The 20691-nt window shown below is 46.0% G+C and overlaps 2 protein-coding genes across 2 annotated transcripts in view; one reads left to right on the top strand and one right to left on the bottom strand.

Annotated features, from left to right (window-relative positions):
• CCDC38 (coiled-coil domain containing 38) overlaps positions 1-1675 on the bottom strand; it is a 49225-nt gene extending 47550 nt beyond the window's left edge. Inside the window, exon 1 of the mRNA XM_044226328.1 lies at positions 1467-1675. Within this exon, the coding sequence (XP_044082263.1) occupies positions 1467-1675 (209 nt within the window). The remainder of the gene's footprint in view (positions 1-1466) is intronic.
• On the top strand, positions 1650-17074 carry AMDHD1 (amidohydrolase domain containing 1). Its single transcript, XM_044227846.1, has 9 exons — positions 1650-1810; positions 2995-3101; positions 4689-4753; positions 6160-6437; positions 8116-8341; positions 10695-10819; positions 14511-14604; positions 15197-15357; positions 16228-17074. Exons 1-9 carry the CDS (start codon positions 1674-1676, stop codon positions 16313-16315), a joined length of 1281 nt encoding a protein of 426 aa, XP_044083781.1. The 5' UTR covers positions 1650-1673; the 3' UTR covers positions 16316-17074.
• Positions 17075-20691: the final 3617 nt, after the last annotated feature.

Below are 20691 nucleotides of genomic sequence, written 5' to 3'. Positions count from 1 at the left end.
TCTATATTTCTATAATGACACTCCCTCCTTTACCCCTACAACCTCCTAAATCTGCAAATATGCCTGTAATAGCAAATGGAACAGATTCAAGTCTTTAGCAGAAATGTTAGAGAGAAAATTTTAATATTTCTCTATGAATTAGTGACTTTATATGTTTGCGTTTCACTATTTCTATTTCTCTTGTATTATTTCTCTCCATATACCTTTCTCTTTAAAACTGTGTATAGGCACACCCATCTGTTTGTGATTTTATGTCTGAGCTGTGAGTAACGTATGGATTTTTTCCGCCCATCTGGTCTCTTTTACTCACATCCTCTACCGACTTCTTTTCCATTTTTTTCCTTTCTTCTCTCTTTCCTACCAATTGATTTCTCTCTTGTAAGACCAAAATACGAAGCTAAAGTATATTCTTATTTATTGTGTTCATCTAGAGGATTTTTTTGCTTTCTCTTGTTTTTAAGTGGCTTTTAAAATAACAATTGACTTACTTTTTGTATTTTATGATTTTACGGGCCTCAGCCTGCTTTGATGGTCTGTTACTCCTGTTTGTGAAGTGTCTCCCTTTAGACTGTCGTCTTTGTGAGGCAGGGAAAGTGACTTTCCTGTCTCTATGTTCCACAGCCTAACACAGAGCTGCTACTAAAAGTGTATAAACAGAATAAAATAATTGAGAATTAAAACCCAGTGCCTGGCAGTGTTTTCACAGCAGCTGACAGGTGAGAAGAGATCCGGGTGAAAATTACCGACCCTCTTCCTTAAACAAGTTTGATTCTGTCTCCAATCTTGGTGGCAAATTGAGAGTAGCACCCCCACACACCCCGCCCCAGATACAGTTGGGGTGAGGATGGGGGCGGACACCGAGCTGAAACCACTTTTACCTGCAAGAGTTCGGATCCAGGAGCCAGTCCAAACCTATCCTTCAGGAAGACGTTGGGGGGACACCGGGCAGAGGCGCCAATGGATTCTCTGGTCTCGGCTCTATCCTCCCCCGCCAGGATCCCCCTTCATCTCGGGGACCTTCTGGTAGGGGGTTCCGGAGCGGAGCTGGCCAACCGAAGATTGTGCGCGGCACCCGTCACCCTGCGCCACGGCCGCGCGGACCCAGGGGCAACTCCCCCCACGGCACCCCCCTGCTCCCCACCTTTGGGTTCCTCCTGCCGACCGCCCGTCCCGTTCGAGCCCGCGGGGCAGAGGTTCCCCCACGCCGCCTCTCCTGGGTCTCTACGTCCGGTTCCCGCCCCAGCTCCTGGGAGAGGTTTGCCCCTGCTCAGCCCCGCCTGGGCGCCCCGGCCTCTCGGGGACCCCCCTCCCGCCTTGCCTCGGGTTAAACGGAGTCCACCTTTCTCTCTCCCGGTAACCCAGCGTCAGGTTCCTAATCTAGAAAGTAGGGACTACGGTCTCCATCACATTAACCCAGAACATCGGGCGACCAAAACAGGAGGCGATTCCAGGATCACGTTTATTACGAATCCTCCGCGGGTCGTCGGCCCGGGCTCTGCAGCAGCGCCGGCCGGAGGGAGGCGCGCGCTCCTCCGCGGACGGGCAGGGCGGCGGCGGCGAGGGCCGGCCCCGACTCCACCCTCCCTGCCCCGCGGCGCCGCCCGCGGACCCGCACTTTCCTTCGCCCGCGCTCCCGCCCGGCGGCCTCCCGGAGACCCGCGGCGCGCGGCGACATGGCCGGCGGCCACCGCCTCCTGCTGGAGAACGCGCGGCAAGTGGTGATGGTGTGCGCCCGCGGTGAGCGCTTCCTGGCGCGGGACGCGCTGTGCCGCCTGGCCGTGCTGGAGGGCGCCAGCCTCGTGGTGGGCACGTAAGTGGCCGCGCGCTGGGGGCGGCGGGCAGCCGCGGCCGGGCCTGGCCCCCTTTCCCTAACTTGGGCGCTGTGGAGGGAACCGCGTAAAAGCTTTCCTGCATCCAGGGAGCCACCGCAGGCCTTCTAGGCACCTGTGGCTACCTACTTTCGAGGAGCCATTCGGTGAAAAAACGCTCTCAGGCTGAACCCACCACTCCCATCCCCTCTCCCCAGATCTTTGGAATCAGCATCTCTGTGGTGGAGTGCTGGGACTTTAAGTTTTTTTACAGAACACCCTCCAGCCCACCCCACTTCGTATACTAAATTTGAGAACCACGGAAGACGTTCAGATGATTTAGGGTGAAAGGACTTTCAGAAAAAGAGGACATTTTCAGTTTTTTTCATTTAACCCTCTGTGCTTCCTGCTAGACGTGAACAAAAGAACAGCCAGAGTTTGAGGTGGGGGGCGAACGCGCAGTAGGAGTGGGGTTTGGATGCTGATGTGAATTGGAGAGCCCCACGGCCTGCGATTGTGCAAGATTGTCTCAGCCCTAATCTGACGCTGCTTAGGGTTGTGCAAGAGCCCAACTTTGAGGGACCATGTGTTTTTAATTAGCAAAGGGGTAAAAACATTCTCAGTGTTACTGTTGAGAATTTGTTACAAACGAGTTAACAGAACTGCACAGAGGCAGGAATCCAGGGCTAATTGAGGCCATACTCCATGGAGTTCTGAGGCTCTACTGTCCCGCAGCTGTGCCCAACCCTTTCTCACTCCATCATCCAAGATGGCTGCTCCACCTCTCCCTATGGAATCTACCTTCTAGACGGTGGGGACAAGAAAGTGAAAACAGTCCTATTGGTTAGAATTTAGTCACATGGCCCACCTGGTTGATGGGAAACCCAGAAATGTAGATTTCATTCTGGGTGTTGATGTGTTCAGCTAAGATTTAGGAATCTAGCCCTGTGGGGGAAGGGGAACATTGATCTTGGGAGACAACTAACATTCTATAACCTATGAGTTGACTTTTGGGCTTGCCATGTGGCTGGAGTCATTTTTTTTCCTTCAATAACACAGATGCAAGAAGGACATAGGATAAAGTTGACTGATAGCAAAAGACATGGACAACATATTTTAAATCATTAGTCAGCTTTTCCATAGTATTTCCCCAAACTTTAGTAATTATTTCTTGATTTTTCTTCAGGGATGGGTTTATAAAAGCCATCGGTCCTGCTGATGAGATCCAAAAAATGTTTTGCGAAGATTCATTTGACGAAAGGATTGACTGTTCTGGGAAATGCATCTTGCCAGGTATTAACCTCTTTTTTCAGTAAAGCCCTGTAGCCAGTTTTAGTAATGTAAAGAGGAAGAGCTTGTTTTAAATAGGGTGTCAAAATCATATTAAAATATAATAATAGCTACCGTGCTTCGCATTTCTACTACTGAATGTCTAGCTGCTTTACAAACATGTTTTCATCTTGAATCCTTCTAACTGCCCTGTAAGGTAAGTATCATTATCTACATGTTACGGATTAGAAAACTCCAGTTTAGGGATGAAATACCTTACCCCAGATTGCCAGACAGGGAAAGGGCCCCTGCTTCCCACTCACATGCCGAAGAGAAACCAGTTGTGTTGTGTTTAGGTTCAAAAGCTGTTGAAGAACTTTACGAATCTACTTCATATGGGAGGCAGCCAGGCAAGCTGCTGTTTCTAATACCAGAATAGATTTTAAATTTACATGGAGTGTGAAACAAAGAACACATCTTTGGGCAGAAAAGTCGGGGAAGAGGGAATCCCTAGAGATTTTACTGAAGTTTATTTATATCTTAGTGATTGACACAAAATCAGTTTGTTAACCATCATCTCCCACATTGTTTTATGGCTTCATGAAATCCTCTGAAACAAGTTTCACAAATTTTGAGTTCTACACAAAACAGAGAGGCTAAGATTTATATTTTTAAAATGTTTACTATGTGTATCTGATAGACCTTCTATCTTCCAGCTCTGGGAGTTAGGAAATGAAGTCAGAGTGAAACGTTATGAAAAAGAGCAGAAAATAGTAAAAAACAATCTGAACAGAGATTCTTTTTTTTTTTTTTTAAAGATTGTGTTTATTTATGTATTTGACAGAGAGAGATCACAAGTAGGCAGAGAGGCAGGCAGACAGAGAGGAGGAAGCAGGCTCCCTGCCAAGCAAAGAGCCGGATATGGGACTCGATCCCAGAACCCTGAGATCAATGACCTGAGCTAAAGGCAGAGGATTAACCCACTGAGCTACCCAGGGGCCCTGAACAGAGATTCTTGATCTTTGTCCAGTTGCAACCACTAATGAGACATTTAATCCACAAAGTATTTTAAATATTCTGGAAAGACACACTTTACTTGAGTTGTATCTAGATAAACAAACGAGTCACACGATTACTTTATAGTTTCTCTTCAATTAAACTGCATTTCTTTTTTGAAGAAAGATTCATATTCCTGATTCCTTATTTTTCCTTCTCATAGTTGGGAGAGATTATATTCTCTTTTCACACCCAGATTATTTCTTGGCGATGTAGTCCTTGGTTTTGCTCAACTAATAGATATGACATCCTGTTTCCAAAAGCTTGTTTAGTGAGCATGGACTTAGTGGTCAAAAGGACCTGTCTTTCTTTAATGGATATTCTCATCATGCCAAATCACGCTCTTCTGTTAAAGCCTTCTAGGCCAGCCATGCAGAGAGTGTTGTTGTTTCCTGTCTGTGGAGGGAACCCATAGACAAATTCTTCTTCCTCCCTCCTCCTCCAAGATGGCTGACCATCATCTTGCTTTCCCAAGAGTGGCACGGGGTAGTCTGCCTACTATCTAAGGGCTTTCTATTTCTCAGCTTCAGAGATGATTTGATTTATTGATTACAGGTTTGGTGGACGCACACACACATCCAGTATGGGCTGGCGAAAGAGTTCACGAGTTTGCAATGAAGGTAACTGCCATAAATGATGACACATCAAAATAAGGCACAAATACAAATCTTTTTATAAAGACTTGATAGGCTAACAGGCTTTGCAACATATGTCTACATTTCTCTTTTTAAAAGATTTTATTTATATATTTGAGAGAGAGAGAGCATGAGAGAGAGGGGCAGAGGGAGAATCGGAGTCCTCGGGGAGCAGGGAGCACGATGCGGGACTCGATCCTGGGACTCCAGGATCATGACCTGAGCCAAAAGCAGTTGCTTACCCAACTGAGCCACCCAGACGCCCCTACATTTCTTTTTCATTTATATTTTTACTGGCCTGGACTATGGAAGATAAACTGGAAAAGAAAGTAACTTCTAACTGTCCAAACACTATGCACAGGCCCAGCAATCATTTTAGGTATAACAGGTTTCAAAAATGTTTAGCAATAGAATCCTTATATATGTATATATGTATGTATGTACATATGTATGTTTTAGAATCCTCCCTTTAAAAAAAAAAAAGCTGAGCTGCCTTTGGGCGCCTGGGTGGCTCAGTCGGTCAGCTGTCAGACTGGTTCAGGTCATGATGTCAGGGTCCTGGGATCCAGCCCCAGGTTGGCCTCAGCACCGGGCAGGGCATCTACTTGTCCCTCCCCCTCTTCCTCTGCCACTCCCCCGCACTTATACACACACACACACACACACACACACACTCTCTCTTTCTCAAATAAATAAATAAAATCTTAAAACAAAAAAAAAAAACAAAAAAAACCCACAAAAAACAGAGCTGAGCTGCTTTGCTCACTTTCTCCTCTCTTTCCTTTCCCCCATTGCAGCCCTCTGCCTGAGAGCCTTTGAAAGGGCTCCACCATACAGTTTGAAATTCACCATTCATTGGTTCAAACTTGGAAAAATATATTGCTAATCATAAAAATTAATTGTCTTGTATTTTTCTCCCTCCCCCCCCTAAAAAAATGACTTATTAAGAAACATAAAGTGTAGTCTATGTCCTGAATCATTAATTAGCCAGGGCCAACCCTCAAATCCATGGTTGGAGCCATTTTCACATTGTTTCTAATAGATTTAATTTTTTAGAGCAGTTTTAGATTCATAGCCAAATTGAGTGGGAGGGACAAAGACTTAGTGGTACACACGGGGGCCAGCTGGGATACTTCTGGGCTAGTTGGTAAGTTGCTGCTGCTTCCAGAGACCCTCAGTGCTCTCCCATTTGGGCCATCCCTGCCGTTCCTAAGAGGCCCTGGCAGGGGAAGGGTCTCCATGGCCCTGCTACCCCAGCATCCTTTCTGGTCTGCTGGTGTCTCTGACCTATCAGTTGTTAATCATTTTGAACATCACCCAGGACGGGGATTCTGTGCACCTGCCCACAACCTCCTGCATTTGCCCAGCCTAAAGGCGAGCCCTGTGTTCAGTTGGCAGGAGCCACGTACATGGATATTCACCAGGCTGGAGGAGGGATCAACTTCACGGTGGAGCGCACGCGCCAGGCCTCGGAGGAGGAGCTGTTCTGCTCCTTCCAGGAGCGGCTGCAGTGCATGATGAGGGCGGGGACCACGCTGGTGGAGTGCAAGAGCGGATACGGCCTCAACCTGGAGACCGAGCTGAAGATGCTGCGCGTGATCGAGCGCGCTCGGCGTCAGCTGCCCATAGGCATCTCCGCCACTTACTGCGGGGCTCACTCGGTGCCAAAGTAACCTCAGCTTGCGGGTTTGACTGGGGGCATTGATGGGGCATTGAAAACAAAGAAGGGGTCAGGTGGTCCCTAAGTGGGGACGCACTGTGGGGGGGGGGTGTTAGGGAGTCAGACCAGGTGGAGTTGTATCTATGCTTCTGTTCTCGCAGAGAGTTCAGTAGAAGCTGTTAGAAAGGTGTTCTGATTGTAATAGTCCTCTCAAGGGTGGTTTTTCGTTTGTTTTTGTTTTTAAGATTTTATTCATTTGAGAGAGAGAGAGAACACACAAGCAGAGGGAGAGGGAAAAGCAGACTCCCTGCTGAACAGGGAGCCTGAGTGAGGCTTGATGCCAGGATCCTGGGATCATGACCCAAGCCGAAGGCAGAGGCTTAACCCACTGAGCCACCCAGGCACCCCGAAAATAAAAAATTTTAACATTAAATATATGATTAAGAATTCTGAAAATTAAGTAGAAAAGAAAAATATTTAATATTTCCAATGATGTTTTTGTACATTTTTAGGATTTGTTAAATGCTTCTCCCTCTGCCTCTGAATTTCTGAAATTATTAAAGCTTAAACCTCACTGAGACTTTTGGGACATCCGTCTATAGAAAGCTTTTTTTTTTTTTTTTTTCCAAATGGAACATAAGGTAAATGATAGGCAGTGTGAGGTGGTAGAGAAGTCGTAGGCCTTGGAGCCATACCAGACCTGGGTTTCACTCCAGCTTTGCAACTTGCCCAAGTGCATGATTTTGAGGGCATCACTTAACTTTTTTGAACATCTGTAAAACAGCTAAATAACACATAATTCTTTATGATTGTCTGGAGAACTAGGGACAACATAGGTGAGCGCCTGTCTCCTCCCAGTTCACCTCTGTCTTCCCACCAATACGGTTTTTGCTGAGCAAGACACTTTGGCGTGCCAACTATAGGAGTAAAGTTTTACAGAAATTTTCTCCTTCTGCCAATGAGTCTCTGAGGTCTGATCCCCAGTGACACGGTCTGCAGCTCAGAGGATGCCAAATTATGGCTGCGTGACCTGCCCAAAGTTAGGTCACCAGCAAGTGGTGAAGCTCTGTGTCTATCTGACTTCAAAAGCCCAGCCCTTTCCTATGTATAACTACCCTAGAATCTTAGAATTTCAGTGCCTCCCACAACCCTCTTTCCCACGCTTCTACCAATAGTGTGGAAGAAGAAAAAGGCAGAGTGATCACTAGGACCCAACAAAGGAGCCTGCAACTGGATAGTTAGGGAAGAGTTCAGGATGCCCTTTACGTGTCCTTGGCAAGCAGATTCAGTGTTTCAGCCCCCACGGCCTTGCCGGCATTCTCGAAGGCAACATGGCTGGGCCAGAGGTGGATGAGCCCTTTGAGTCTCCATGTACAGGGTCAGTGCCTATAGTAGTCTTATTGACATCTCTGCTGTGTCCTCATTGTTAAGACTCTTGAGGTGTATTTTGGATTTTTTCTCTACTTTTTGAGGCTTGAGGTCACTTGCTCATGGTTCGTCAGATTCTTCAAGGGCCAGAAAACCAATTAAATTAATTTAAAAATTTTTAAATAAAAAAATTAAAAAATTTCAAATTACATTTTAAACTATTTTAAATTAAATTAAATTTAAAAATTTTTAATTAAAACAATTTTTTAATTAAAGAATTTTTTTTTTTTGCTTCACGTAATCTCATTTTCTCGCCCAGGGGGAAGACCGCATCAGAGGCTGCTGATGAAATCATCAGTAGCCACCTCCCGAAGCTGAAGGAGCTTGCCAGAAGTGGGGAAATCCACGTGGACAATATAGATGTTTTCTGCGAGAAGGGGGTCTTTGATCTCGACTCCACCAGGAGGATTCTTCAAAGCGGAAAAGAGATGGGATTACAGATTAACTTCCACGGGGACGAGCTGCACCCGATGAAGGCTGCCGAGGTGGGGTTGACCTTCTTCTTTTCCTTTGTCAACGCTCACGCTATGGAAAACTTCATTAGTGGGTTCAGAGGTGGGAGGAGCCTTACTGAAAAGACAGAGAAACGGGAATTTGTTTGAACAATGTGTGGATCGGTCCAGTCGAGCCTCGGAATCCCTGACCCCTGTTAGAAATGTACTTTTTTGCTGGTCGTTTACTTTTATGATCGCCTGCTGGTGGTATTAGTGGAAAAAGAAGTACTTCTGTGATCTTGTTTAGCAAACCCACACCCTGTTTTGGTTGGAACAGAAAGCCATGCTGGCAGAGCGGAGTAAAAATTGCTCATGTCGTGGCTAGGGTCCTCCTGGGGCAGCGGCCAGAGGAATGTTGGGAGAGCACGCCGGTCGTGGTCACGTGATGCTCTTCTGACCTGTGTGTCTTGCCCAGATTCATTTATTCACGCTTTCAACAAATACATGAGTGTCTGCTCTGTGCCAGGCTCTGAGAATTCAGCCGTGAATAAGACAGACACGGGCCTCGCAGTCGCGAGTCTAGATGTCTCTCCAAACCCCAGGGCAAAATAAACAGCTGCCCTTGGGGCATAAATACAGATGTGTATAATGTGGGCATAAATACAGACACCCCAGACGTGTCCAGTGTGATCCCTTCACATCGCTTCCGGGTCTTGGTCCTGTGTTTCTTGCCCAGTGAATGACCCCATCGTCTAGTATTGTCTAAGCGGAAAAACTTGGACATCGCCTTGTCTCCTTTCCCCGTCCCCTGTCACGTTTTGGTCAACCAGCAAGGCCTCCAGGTTTGCCTCCTGATTATGTCCAGGTCCACTTCTCTTCCCCCAACCACCTAGTTCAGACCACCATCAGGGGCTCTCAGCAGGATTTCCTGCAATGGCTTCTCTCCCTGTGTCCAAGCCTGCCCGCTCTTCAGTCAGTTCCTTTAAGCCCTGCCCTCAGTGCATCTTCTCTTCCTCTCTGTTGCTGGAAAGCCCTGAAAGGACAGATTCCCAACTCCGCAGCCGTAGGCTTACCCGGATCCCCCTCTTGCTTGCCTGCCATGTTCCTCTTTGTCTCCTCCCCTTCTCGCTTCCCCTGCCCTCTTTTCCGTGAGCCAGCCACCATGAACTGTGTTAAGACACTCAATCCCCCACGCCTCTGCACGTACTTTCTCTTGTCTGAACACCCCTCGGCTAACTCTACCTCCCCTCCGTGTTTCTTCTTAGCTACCACTTCTCTGGGATCCTTCCCAAACCTCTGCAAGAGTGAGTTACAGACCCTCCCCACACCTGTCCCACCGTGTTCAAATTGCCTCCGCGCTCCCTCCTGGACAGTAAAGGGGCTGACAATTGTCCCCGTGCCTTTGCAGCTCTGTCCCTGGACGTTAGCACAATGCCTGGCAGACAGGTGGCCTTTAGTGAGGACATAAATGGGGCGTGTTTGTTGAATGAATGTGAACTAGGTGGTCAACAAGACACTTTTGGTGGCAGAGAGTACACTGGTGAATTAAACAGAGGTCAGTACCTGGGATGACCAAATCGAGTTTGGGAGAGTGAAGGTGATTCCAAGGTTAGAAGGAAGCTCCGCCTGGGGAACAGAGTCAGTCTGTGGGGCATCCCACTCCCTGGAGCACCAAACCAGAATTGCCCTTAGACCCAAGCTAGCTGCTGATGAGGGGCCAGCTCCCTCCTGCCCTGGTATGGCTGTGCTGCCTCCCTGGGCCATTGCTTAATGTCAAGAATGAGTCTACTTTCCCTTCCCTTGGAATGCTTAACACAATCACCTTTCAGCCTGGGGCACTGTGTATGTGTGTGCATGCGTGTGTGTGTGTGTGTAAATGTATCAAGCTGAGAAGAAACCCACATTAATGCCAGTTTTCATTACCATCATAAGCATTACCTCCTAGTTTTCTTCTCACAGTCGAGCCCAGACTTTTTATCTAGAGAGAAATCAAGCTCAAGTACATATTCTCAAATGATACATATAATTTCACATTTTTCCAAGTTTATTTTCTTAACTGATCCATTTTCCCTGAGTGCAACAGCACTGCAAGATACCTTTCCTTACTGTGTTTTTGATGATGCTGTAAGAATCAGACTTTATTATCAGTGTCAGTCTGCATGAAGAATATCAGTGAGCACTTAGACGTAAGGACAGTTGTTGAAGTAGCACACTAAGCTAATTTTCCAATGAATGTCCATCACAAATCTTTTGCCCATCTGGGGGCTTGTGCTTGGCAGAGGCAGTTGCCAAGGCATTTTAGTAATAGATTGGTATTTATTTTTGCAGGAAAAACAATGTTCTGGCCTTTTATTGATTGTTGTTGCTATTGGTGAACTCTTCTCTCTCTGCCCATTCTGCTTAGCTCGGGGCTGAGCTGGGAGCCCAGGCAATCAGTCACCTGGAAGAAGCGAGCGATGAGGGCATCACTGCCATGGCAACGGCCCAGTGCTCGGCCGTCCTTCTGCCCACCACGGCCTACATGCTGAGGTGAGCTGCCCCAGTGGGTGCCAAGTGGGAGGACACAGACCCGGAGGCCTTAGTCTTATTTCATTGTCCTTCCACATTCCTTAAAAATGCAGATCAGGAAAACTGAGCTCTGGAAGATGCCAGTCTTGGAGCGAGGTTCAGGAGAGAGTTTAGACCCCAGTGACTGTTGAGTGGTGGGATTATTGGGAAGAGTGGAGCTGCCCTTTCCTTTTCCCACCTCATTTTTGGAATTTTCCAGTTAAAAAGTCAATATATATTACTTTTATAACTACCAAATAATGAAATGGGCTCTCCACTTTAAAAACATGCATCAGATGTTAGAGATACTGGACAGTGTTCAGAATGTGAAGGAGCTGTTTTCTAAGAGGATTCAAGTTGGTACCACAGTCTTCAAAAATCCCCAGGCGTGGGAGGAAAGAGGAGATGTGTAAGTATATCTTGTGAAATCTTCCCCAGGAATTTTGCTGTTTGCCCTCTATAGACTGAATACACACAGTCCATAGTCCATCTTTATGAATGCTGTTTCAGCCGTTGGACAGTGTCTGGAGGCAGTTTGGGTTGCTGCCCACTAGGGGGCACTACTGGCATCTAGTAGGTAGAGGCTGGAGACCGTAAACCTCCACAGCGCCCAGAACCATCTCCCACCACAGAGAATTATCCTGCCCAAGAACTACCCAGGCACAAATTATGAACTGCGCCATGGTTGAGACACTCTGCCTTAGGCATTAGAAAAGCCAGGCTTGGAGTAACTTTTACATTTATTTATTTATTTTTTAGAGAGAGAGGCAGTGAGGGCACTCCCAGGTGCCTGTGACCTGGGGGAAGGGGCGGAGGGGGAGAGAGAATCTAGAGATTCTTCATGCCCAGTGTGGAGCCTGACAGGGGGCTCGATCTCAACACCATGACACCGTGACCTGGGCCGAAATCAAGAGTGGACACCTAACTGACAGCCACCCAGGTGCCCTTCGAATAACTTTTTTTAAGAGAGAAGAGAGGAATAGGTCAGTGCTTTTCTCAAATATATTATGACGTTATACCCATACACGTAACATTACACATTTCTCTTACTGTTACTGTTCTCTGAATTTCTTTTTTTTTTAAAAAGATTTTATTTATTTATTTGACAGACAGAGATCACAAGTAGGCAGAGAGAGAGAGGAGGAAGCAGGCTCCCCGCTGAGCAGAGAGCCAGATGTGGGGCTCGTTCCCAGGACTCTGAGATCATGACCTGAGCTGAAGGCAGAGGCTTTAACCCACTGAGCCACCCAGGCGCCCCTGTTCTCTGAATTTCAAGAGTAAACTTCATGTAGATTGTAACCAGGACATATCATTCAATAGCCATTCTTGGTATCTTGGCATTCCCAGCAAATCTTCGTAGTCAGTCAGAGTCATCAATCGATACCTAATCTGGTTAATTTTCCATCACCAAGAAATAGTGTTTGACCAAAAAAATAAAAAATAAAAAATTTCCCTTCCTTCCCCTTGAATCTCTTGAAGATGGAGCAAAAATCTGAGACTTGCCCTGTGAAGGGCAGCTCGGCAGTAAAAGTCTGAACCTTGTCCCTGCTCCGGAGGTGGCTGTCATCTGTGCTCACCGCAGGATGGGCTGGCCAGCTGGACAACAGGAAACATCACCGAGGCCACCCTTCTCTCTCTGGCTTCTCTGTTCTCGTATTTTTCTGATCTCTCCAACAGGCCCCACCTGCAGGGCTCTCTGCCGGGCCTTGAATTCTCTCTCGACTCTCATTTCCGGAATAACAGTGGCCTTGTGCCGCTTCCTTTAATCATTAGTGTATGCATCTTTGTGTGTACTCTTTAAACTGATTTAGGATCCATTCACCTCAGTTTTTCTGGAACTCCCTTGATACTTCTACAGCATCACCTTTTTTTTTTTTTCCCTCCTTCAATATTTCTGGAAGGGGAGGGGAGCCATCAGAATGAACTGTGCAGGGGCACCTGGGTGGCTCAGTGGGTTAAGTGTCCGGCTCCAGCTCAGGTCATGATCTCAGGATCCTGATGGGCTCCTTCTCCTAGCACCTGGGAGAAGCCTGCTTCTCCCTCTCTTCCCCTCTTATGTTCTGTCTCAAATAAATAAAATCTTAAGAAAGAAAGAAAAGGAATGAACTGTGGAGAGATTTTAAGTTCTACCTTTCCGCACGCTTATCCCTGCTTCACCCACCTCCTCTCACGCATGATGCTGATTGAGGAACATTATCTTAGGTAGTCCTGCAAACTGTCCGTCATCGACTGTGAATGTTTCAAGGGCCTCAGTCTTGGCCTGTAAACGTGTAGATTCTCAGACAACTGATTTCCATCTATCCCCCTCCCCCAAACCCTGGGAGCCTTGAATAAACACCAGCATAGTTTCTGACAGCTCAAAGTTGTCTGCCTAAGATGACCCAGGCCCCCTTACTGCGCCTGCCTGAGGAAGCCCAGCGTGCCAGGAGAATGTACTGCTCGTTCCCACAAAACCAGCTGATTGGCAGATAGGACCCTGGACTTCCCTCTTAGAGCAGTAACTTTACAAAGCTTACAATTATAAATCCTTTCTCTGCAAAGACATATCTGAATATCTTATATAAGATAAGATATAAGTATATATAATATATATATATGTGTATATATATATATATCTGAGATATATATCTCAGATATGAGTCTTTGACCACCCAGGATTGCCTCCTCAAGGACCCGCCCCTTTTTCCTCCCAACTTCCTCTTTCTTTCTCTAAAATGCCCAGTTACTGCACAAATCAAAATTGAGTCCAGGCCACACTGGACCCTTTTCCCTTTCGCAGTAGTTATTACTAAAGACTGCCCTCACCCTTTGAGCTAGTGTTTGGCTCGGTTTATCCCTGACATGGCTTTTGAGTCACGTCCTAAAGAATAATATTTTGCCAAGGAAATCAAGGAGACGCGCAACCCAGGAAGAAGCACAGCCATTTTACATATTAGAATCTTGGGCCTTCAAGGTTTTAAAGGCCCTACCAGAAATGTTTGAGGCCCCTCTGCCCCTGCCCAGGAGGGGGAGAGATATGAGGGTGTTTTTTTTTTTTTTTAAAGATTTTATTTATTTGACAGAGAGAAATCACAAGTAGGCAGAGAGGCAGGCAGAGAGAGAGAGGGGAGGAAGCAGGCTCCCTGCTGAGCAGAGAGCCCGATGCGGGGCTCGATCCCAGGACCCTGGGATCATGACCTGAGCCAAAGGCAGAGGCTTTAACCCACTGAGCCACCCAGGCGCCCCGAGATATGAGTTTTAAAATTGCAAACTGGAAGTTAATAAAAACAACATTATTTTAACCTCATTATTTATATTTGAGAGTCAAAAAAAAGTGTTACACTTTTTAAAAAAATGTTATGTTTTTCTTCCTTAGCAAGGATCTGTGGAATATAACTAATATAACTAACTAATAATAACTAATAACTAATATAACTAACTAATAATATAATAATAAACACTCCCAAATTAAAGAAGTTAGTCATGGGCAAGTCATTTCAAAAGCAGAGATAAAAATCAGACATCCTGGGGTTCCACCTGACTTCACCACTCATCACTTAACCTTGAGTGTCTGTTTCTTCTTCCAGAACACAGAGGGGTTGGATATCTTGAGTCGGTTTCCATTGCAAACATCTAGTCTATAGAAGCTCTACTTCCAGAGACTTCCATCTTTCTTTTTTTTCCTTCCTCTTAGACTGAAACAACCCCGCGCTAGGAAGATGTTGGAGGAAGGGGTAATCGTTGCTCTGGGCAGTGATTTCAACCCAAACGCATATTGCTTTTCAATGGTAATTATTTTTAATGTGCCTTTCCAAGCAGAGAATCAGCCTTCCACTGTGTGTATCAATAATTTAAAAATAGCTCCCTAACTATTAAAATGGACAAAAGATCTAAGAAACGATTTTCTCGTGCAACAGGAAAAAAAGTGTAGACAGCAGGGTCCTTGGCTATTTCCGTGCCTCACGAATGCCTCTAGGCAGAGAGAGAGGAGAGAAAGTTCTATGTGCATAATTTTTTGATTCAGCCTTGGGCGTGGTGGTTTGATGATAACTTACTTCCGTCTTGGAGGACAGCACAGGCTCAAAGAAATTTTAGTAAGTAAGCGTGGAGGTGGGCTTTCATCTTACATAGACAGTGGTCTTGAAAAGTTGTAAATAAACACTCAGTACCCAGGGGTTCAGCAGGGGTAATCTCTCTAATAAAGGAATCTTTTCCAAAGCATAAGAATCTTGAGATGTACATCAAAATGTTCTCATACCAGTGTAGCCGGTTCCTCCCAGATATTTCATTTCCATTATTGGTTGTGCTGCGTTGAGAAATGTCCTAGGTAGCAGCTACCATTTTGTTCCTTTCCTCTACTGCGGTTCTTGCCTGCCTTAGCCGGTGGTCATGCACTTGGCCTGCGTGAACATGCGACTGTCCATGCCGGAAGCCTTGGCCGCTGCCACCATCAATGCAGCCTATGCCCTGGGAAGATCTCACACCCACGGATCTCTGGAAGTCGGCAAACAGGGAGATCTCATCATCATCAATGCGTCCAGGCGAGTGTTCTCCCAACGGAGCTATTTTATTTTGTGCCCCTTGTGATACGTAGGCTGGGTTTAAATGGTTTTTCTGCTCGATATTAGCATCTGGTCCTGAAGCCTCTGCAGCTCCCCAGTCTCCTTTACCATCACCCCTTTCCAACCAGCAAGTCTCCCTGCGAGTCCTCGACCACACAGGGTAGACTAGCTTGTCTGGTCTTCCTCTGTTTTCCATCTGCCCTAGATCTCCAGGGTTTTGTTCCGTTTACCCGGACTTTGGACTTGTGCCGCCTGGCTTGTGTTCTTGTTTTTCTGCTGGCGTTCTGACCTACAGCTGGTTCTGGGTGGTGCGTGTCCCAGCTCCTGCTGGCCACCCTGCATCTGATTCAGTACCTCTCTGGCTTCTCACTCCTACCAGATCCCAAAAGCCTTGCTTCTGTTTTTCTGCCACTGGGTTCTTATTACTCATCCACTGTCTGCTGCCAAGTGGGCCTCCGAGGTAACAATTTGAGTCTTATTTTTCTCAGTCTGAAAGTTGTAAATCCTTGACCCAGGAAGCCTGTTGCATTCCTTGGTCCTCAAGTTCCACTGAAGAAATCGACTTTAATTCTACTCTTCACTCTCTCTATCGAAAATAATGCTGGTGTCACCTTTTACATATTACTTGATTGGATCAAATATTTTCAGGTCAAATACTTCAGTAATACCATTAAACAATATTGAAGTTGTAGACTAGTTGTCATAGTAATCTACTATTTTTTTTTAAAAGCCCTTTATCATTGACGAGGTATAAAGAAGTTTCTAGAGAATGTATTTCCACATTAGCATTTATTGACAAACTGATCATTTTGACATGTAGGCATTAAAATATGTTTGATTTCTTTCTAGATGGGAGCATTTGATTTACCAGTTTGGAGGCCATCATGAATTAATTGAATATGTTGTAGCTAAAGGAAAAGTCATCTATAAAAAATGAAAGATCTGAAAGGAAAGAGAAGACCTTTCGACTACATAAGTCAATGCTGTTGGAGTCCAAGTTAAAATACCATAGTAATTTTCCAGAATGATGTCACTTAAATATATTTCAGTGCTTTGTTAATCCACTTGAAAAAAACCAAGTCATTAATTTCTTTTAATTTAACACATGCACCTGGACATCTAAGCAGGTAAATCATTTGGATCTCAATCTCAGAACATGAAATCCTTTCACAGAGATTTGCTACAAATATTTTGAAGATTCAGATGGTAGGGTATCATCGGAATGCCTTCATGGGGGAAAAGCTGATTGGCAGTTAGGTAGACATGGCTTGAAATTCCCATTTTGTTTGTGCTTTTCAAGTTTCAGTTCTTAAACAGTACTTCGCAAAAATTAGGGTATGGCGAGAAATCCAAGTGATATGCCCCAAATTAAGCAAATGTAGCCTTCTATTATAAGCAGCTAGTTTGTCCTTTTCCCACATGGTTTGCCTTTCTAGAAGCTCTTCGAATGCATGAGTGTCCCTTGAAGGAGGGTGTCCTTCGAGTTCTCATTTCTTCTGGACTCTAACAGTAGCCCTTCCCAAGAGTTCAAGACCCATCCTTTTATACGTGGGGACGGGGACTTCCTAGAATGGATGCATTTGGACCAAATCTGATAATGTAGTTTTTAAAAATCACTCTCAAGAGTTTGATTATTCACATTATAAATGTATGACAGAATGGATATAGGTCTCAATAAATATGTGTTGACACTGTTGTTGTTTCCAGTCCCTGAAGTAGATGGGTGGTATTACTTATTACAGCTTTTAAGGAAATGAACCCAATTACATAATTACACATAAAGAAATCATGGATGACGATATGAATAGGTGTTTCTGAAGATTTCCTTGAAATCTTTTTTTTTTTTTTAAAGATTTTATTTATTTATTTGACAGAGAAAGATTACAAGTAGGCAGAGAGGCAGGCAGAGAGAGAGGAGGAAGCTCCTCCCTGCCGAGCAGAGAGCCTGATGCGGGACTCGATCCCAGGACCCTGAGATCATGACCTGAGCCGAAGGCAGCGGCTTAACCCACTGAGCCACCCAGGCGCCCCTCCTTGAAATCTTTTAAATGTTTCATCATCCTTATCATCCCAACAGCATTATTAAACCTTGTCCTCTTTATGAATAAATGATTTGAGAAGCGAAGATTAACCAAAGTATCCTCCCTTTCATGTTAACAGAGGCTGAATCGATGAGGCTTTACTGTGTTCCATTTTAGATGCTCCTTGTTGGGAGGTTATGGGTAACAGTGTGCATGGCTGTCACTGTCCAGTAACATGGGGTCATTGGAGCTTTGTCCCTCACAGGCTCAGTCAAGGAGTCCTGAGGGGGTATGGGAGGCACGTGGTTGCCATGGGTGATGCCTCCCCTATGACTACCGATACAGCGGTAGGAGTTTGGGATGCAGGTGATAAATACAAAGGCCAAAACTAAATATGAGGTCTGTTCAAACCCGCAAGTCTATCTTGATACCTACGGAATAAGTAGGGGAAGTGCATCCTATTCTCTGTCTGGGAGACATTCGCTTGAAAGAAAGAGCGTTAATGTCTTTTTCAAATGAAAGCAGAAGAGGATACCCACCCAGAACTGCCTTGGTTCTTCCAGGCCAGTGTCCTGTTAGTCCTCACCACTTGGGAGCTTGCTGGAAATGAGAGCCTTGGCCCCACCCCAGACCTCTGAATCCGAATGCGTTTCTTAACCAGCTGCCAGGTTATTTGTACGCCTGTTAAGTGCTGCAGTCTCAACTCTAGCCACACTGGCTGTCACACTGTGCCTCAAAACGGTTTGCTTTTGCTGTTCCAGGCTTTGCAGCCTGTTCCTTCTGCCTGGACTGCTTTCCTTCTCTTCCTTATGCAGGAAAGCAGAGCTAGTCCCTCCCCAACCCTACAATGCGCCATCGTCCATGCTAGCCTTCATGGCACGGTGTTTTAACTCTCTTTCCCTTTAGAATGGAAGTTGGTAGAGGGCAGGGCTCTCCTCATGCCCCAGGATCTAACGTGGTGACTGGTTCATAGCAGGTGATCAGTAAATGAATTCATGGATGTCTGTATAAACTTACTGGTAGTCACAGTGAAAATTACTTAATTAAAACACACCAAGTAGGCCAACCCAGGAAGACAGTGTTAAGGAAAATACTTGTTTTGTGGATTGAAAAGAGCATATGAGTTCCTTAATATAATACCAAAGGATGATGCTTATGGGGGAGTAAATTAGAAAAGCAAAACCAAAGAAACAGTTCCATGGTTGGGTGGAGAGGTGGGCTGCCCTTCTTAGCTTTGGGGGTTGGCAGGATTTCGATGAGAGAGCCAGGCTCCAGGATGGAACATTATGAGGTGCTCAGAAGATCAGTGATGAACCCTACTAGCTCCTTGGGGAGCTAGGGCTGGGTCAGATTTCACAGGGCTTTGAATGTCAGCCTTGCTAGTAGGAGTCTCATTCTTCAAGGCAGGAAAAGCCACTGAAGATTTTTGAACAAGTTAGGACCAGGACAAGAGTACTGTAGGAAAAATGAGTCTGGTTTAGTGTGCTCAGTAGGCACTCAAATTCTGTTGTATGAATGGACTCTGACAAGATACCCTGAGCCAGTCCTTTGGTGGAGAGAGCAGGAGGTATCAGGTGCTGAAAGTCCAGCTGGAAAGCCCTCGCAGAGGGCAGTGAGTGAGATGTGAAAACTGCTACTCTGTGCTCCCCAGTGAGCTAGACCAATGTTTCTTTTCTCAACCTTTTACAGTTGTCAGGCCTTCCCTCATCCCCACCAGGAGGAAACTTAAATTTCTCCCTAAGGAATAAGATTTTGTCAGATAGGGTTGAGGTTTGGAAGACCACAAACCATCATAACATGTGAGTTCTGCCTCCCAAGAACCAATTTTTGCCTCCCTGTGCACAATATCACCCCCCCACTGAATTGAGGGGGGCACATGCCAGATGCTATGGGAGAAAGACGAGGTAACATGGCATGCTGGAGGAAACACACATCTGGGGCTTGACATCTGGGCTTTGATTTCTTCCTGCACTACTCATCTGTAGAAGTTGGATTCCTTCCATCTCGGAAATTCTGGTGCTAGACTGTCTCCTGCCTTCAGGGAATTTTCGATCCAATGAGGGCGGTGAGACCGGCATTCAAGAGTAGAGTCAAAGCCAGGGTGCACTGAGAGCAGGTCCTCCTAAAAGGAACTCTGGTGAAAGACAGTACTTTTGAAATTGAAATATGTTTTGCCAGATAGCCCCGCAAGCATGAGTACCTTGGTCTTTATTACAGTCAGCAGTAAAAGGATAAAGTCAGTGCCAGCCCCTTAGATTTTGATCTGGTGGAAAGTTATTCCAAAATATGAAGGCACATCTTGTCCAAGTGGTTCCCTTGCATCTACTGCTGGTGTCAGGAACCTGGTGCCCTGAGTGTGGGAACTACCCGTGAGCCACGGTGGTCCGTCCTGGCCCACCCATCCTTGAGATCTGAGGTGTCCCACGCTGGCCGAGTTTCATTTCCCCTGCTGGACCATTAGCATGAGTTCTCATGCTCTTCATGATGATCCTGGCCACTACTTCCCAACCTTCCCATCTTCCTGCTTGCACATCGCCCCTGTTTGTTTAATCCTCTGGGCCCGCTGCCTACCTAGCCTATACGCCGGGAGGGCAAAGACCAGGGCCATCTTGGTCACCGTTTATTTAATGATAGAAATGGACAAATGGAGACTTGGTTTCCTGGCACAGATGTCTTCTGACATTGACGTTTAGCTTCCATTTCTCCTTTTCCTCCCTTCTCTCTCTGACTGCCATCACTCAGAACCCAGCTCAGTCACCTCCTCCAGGAAGCTTCCCTGATGCTCCAAAGGGGCTGTGGTTATATGGACACACGCTTGGCACAGTAATGGCCATTTCGTGTTCCCAACTGGGTGAAGTCATGCCGTACCGATGTACCATATAGCCCCATACGGCACCTCAGAAATAGCAGTGGTAGGGACGATGCCAACAGCTATGGATTTCAAAATCTGACTAAGATCTGCTTGTAAAAATAAGGAAGCATATTAGATCACCCTTGGAAATTCACCAGACAGACAGGCTTCAGGACTGGTTTACCCAGCAGCTCAGTAATGCCGAAGACTCAGATTCCCTCCTTTTTTCTGCTTTGTCACCCAGCCTTGGCATCACCCCACGGCCGGATTCCTCAATGGGCTGGGCAGGCTTTCAACAGCCCTCGGGGTTCTGTGCCTCCTCCTCATTCACCTCAGATAGGTGGATGAGAAAGCCTGGCTACCATGGCTCTCAGGAGAGAAAACATTCTCTCAAAGCTTCCAGTAAAAGTCATCTCCGTCTCATTGGCCCAATCGCGACCT

This window comes from Neovison vison, chromosome 12 (genome assembly GCF_020171115.1).
Source record: "Neovison vison isolate M4711 chromosome 12, ASM_NN_V1, whole genome shotgun sequence".
In the NCBI taxonomy this organism is placed as follows: Eukaryota; Metazoa; Chordata; class Mammalia; order Carnivora; family Mustelidae; genus Neogale; species Neogale vison.
This window is presented reverse-complemented; position numbering and strand designations above follow the sequence as displayed.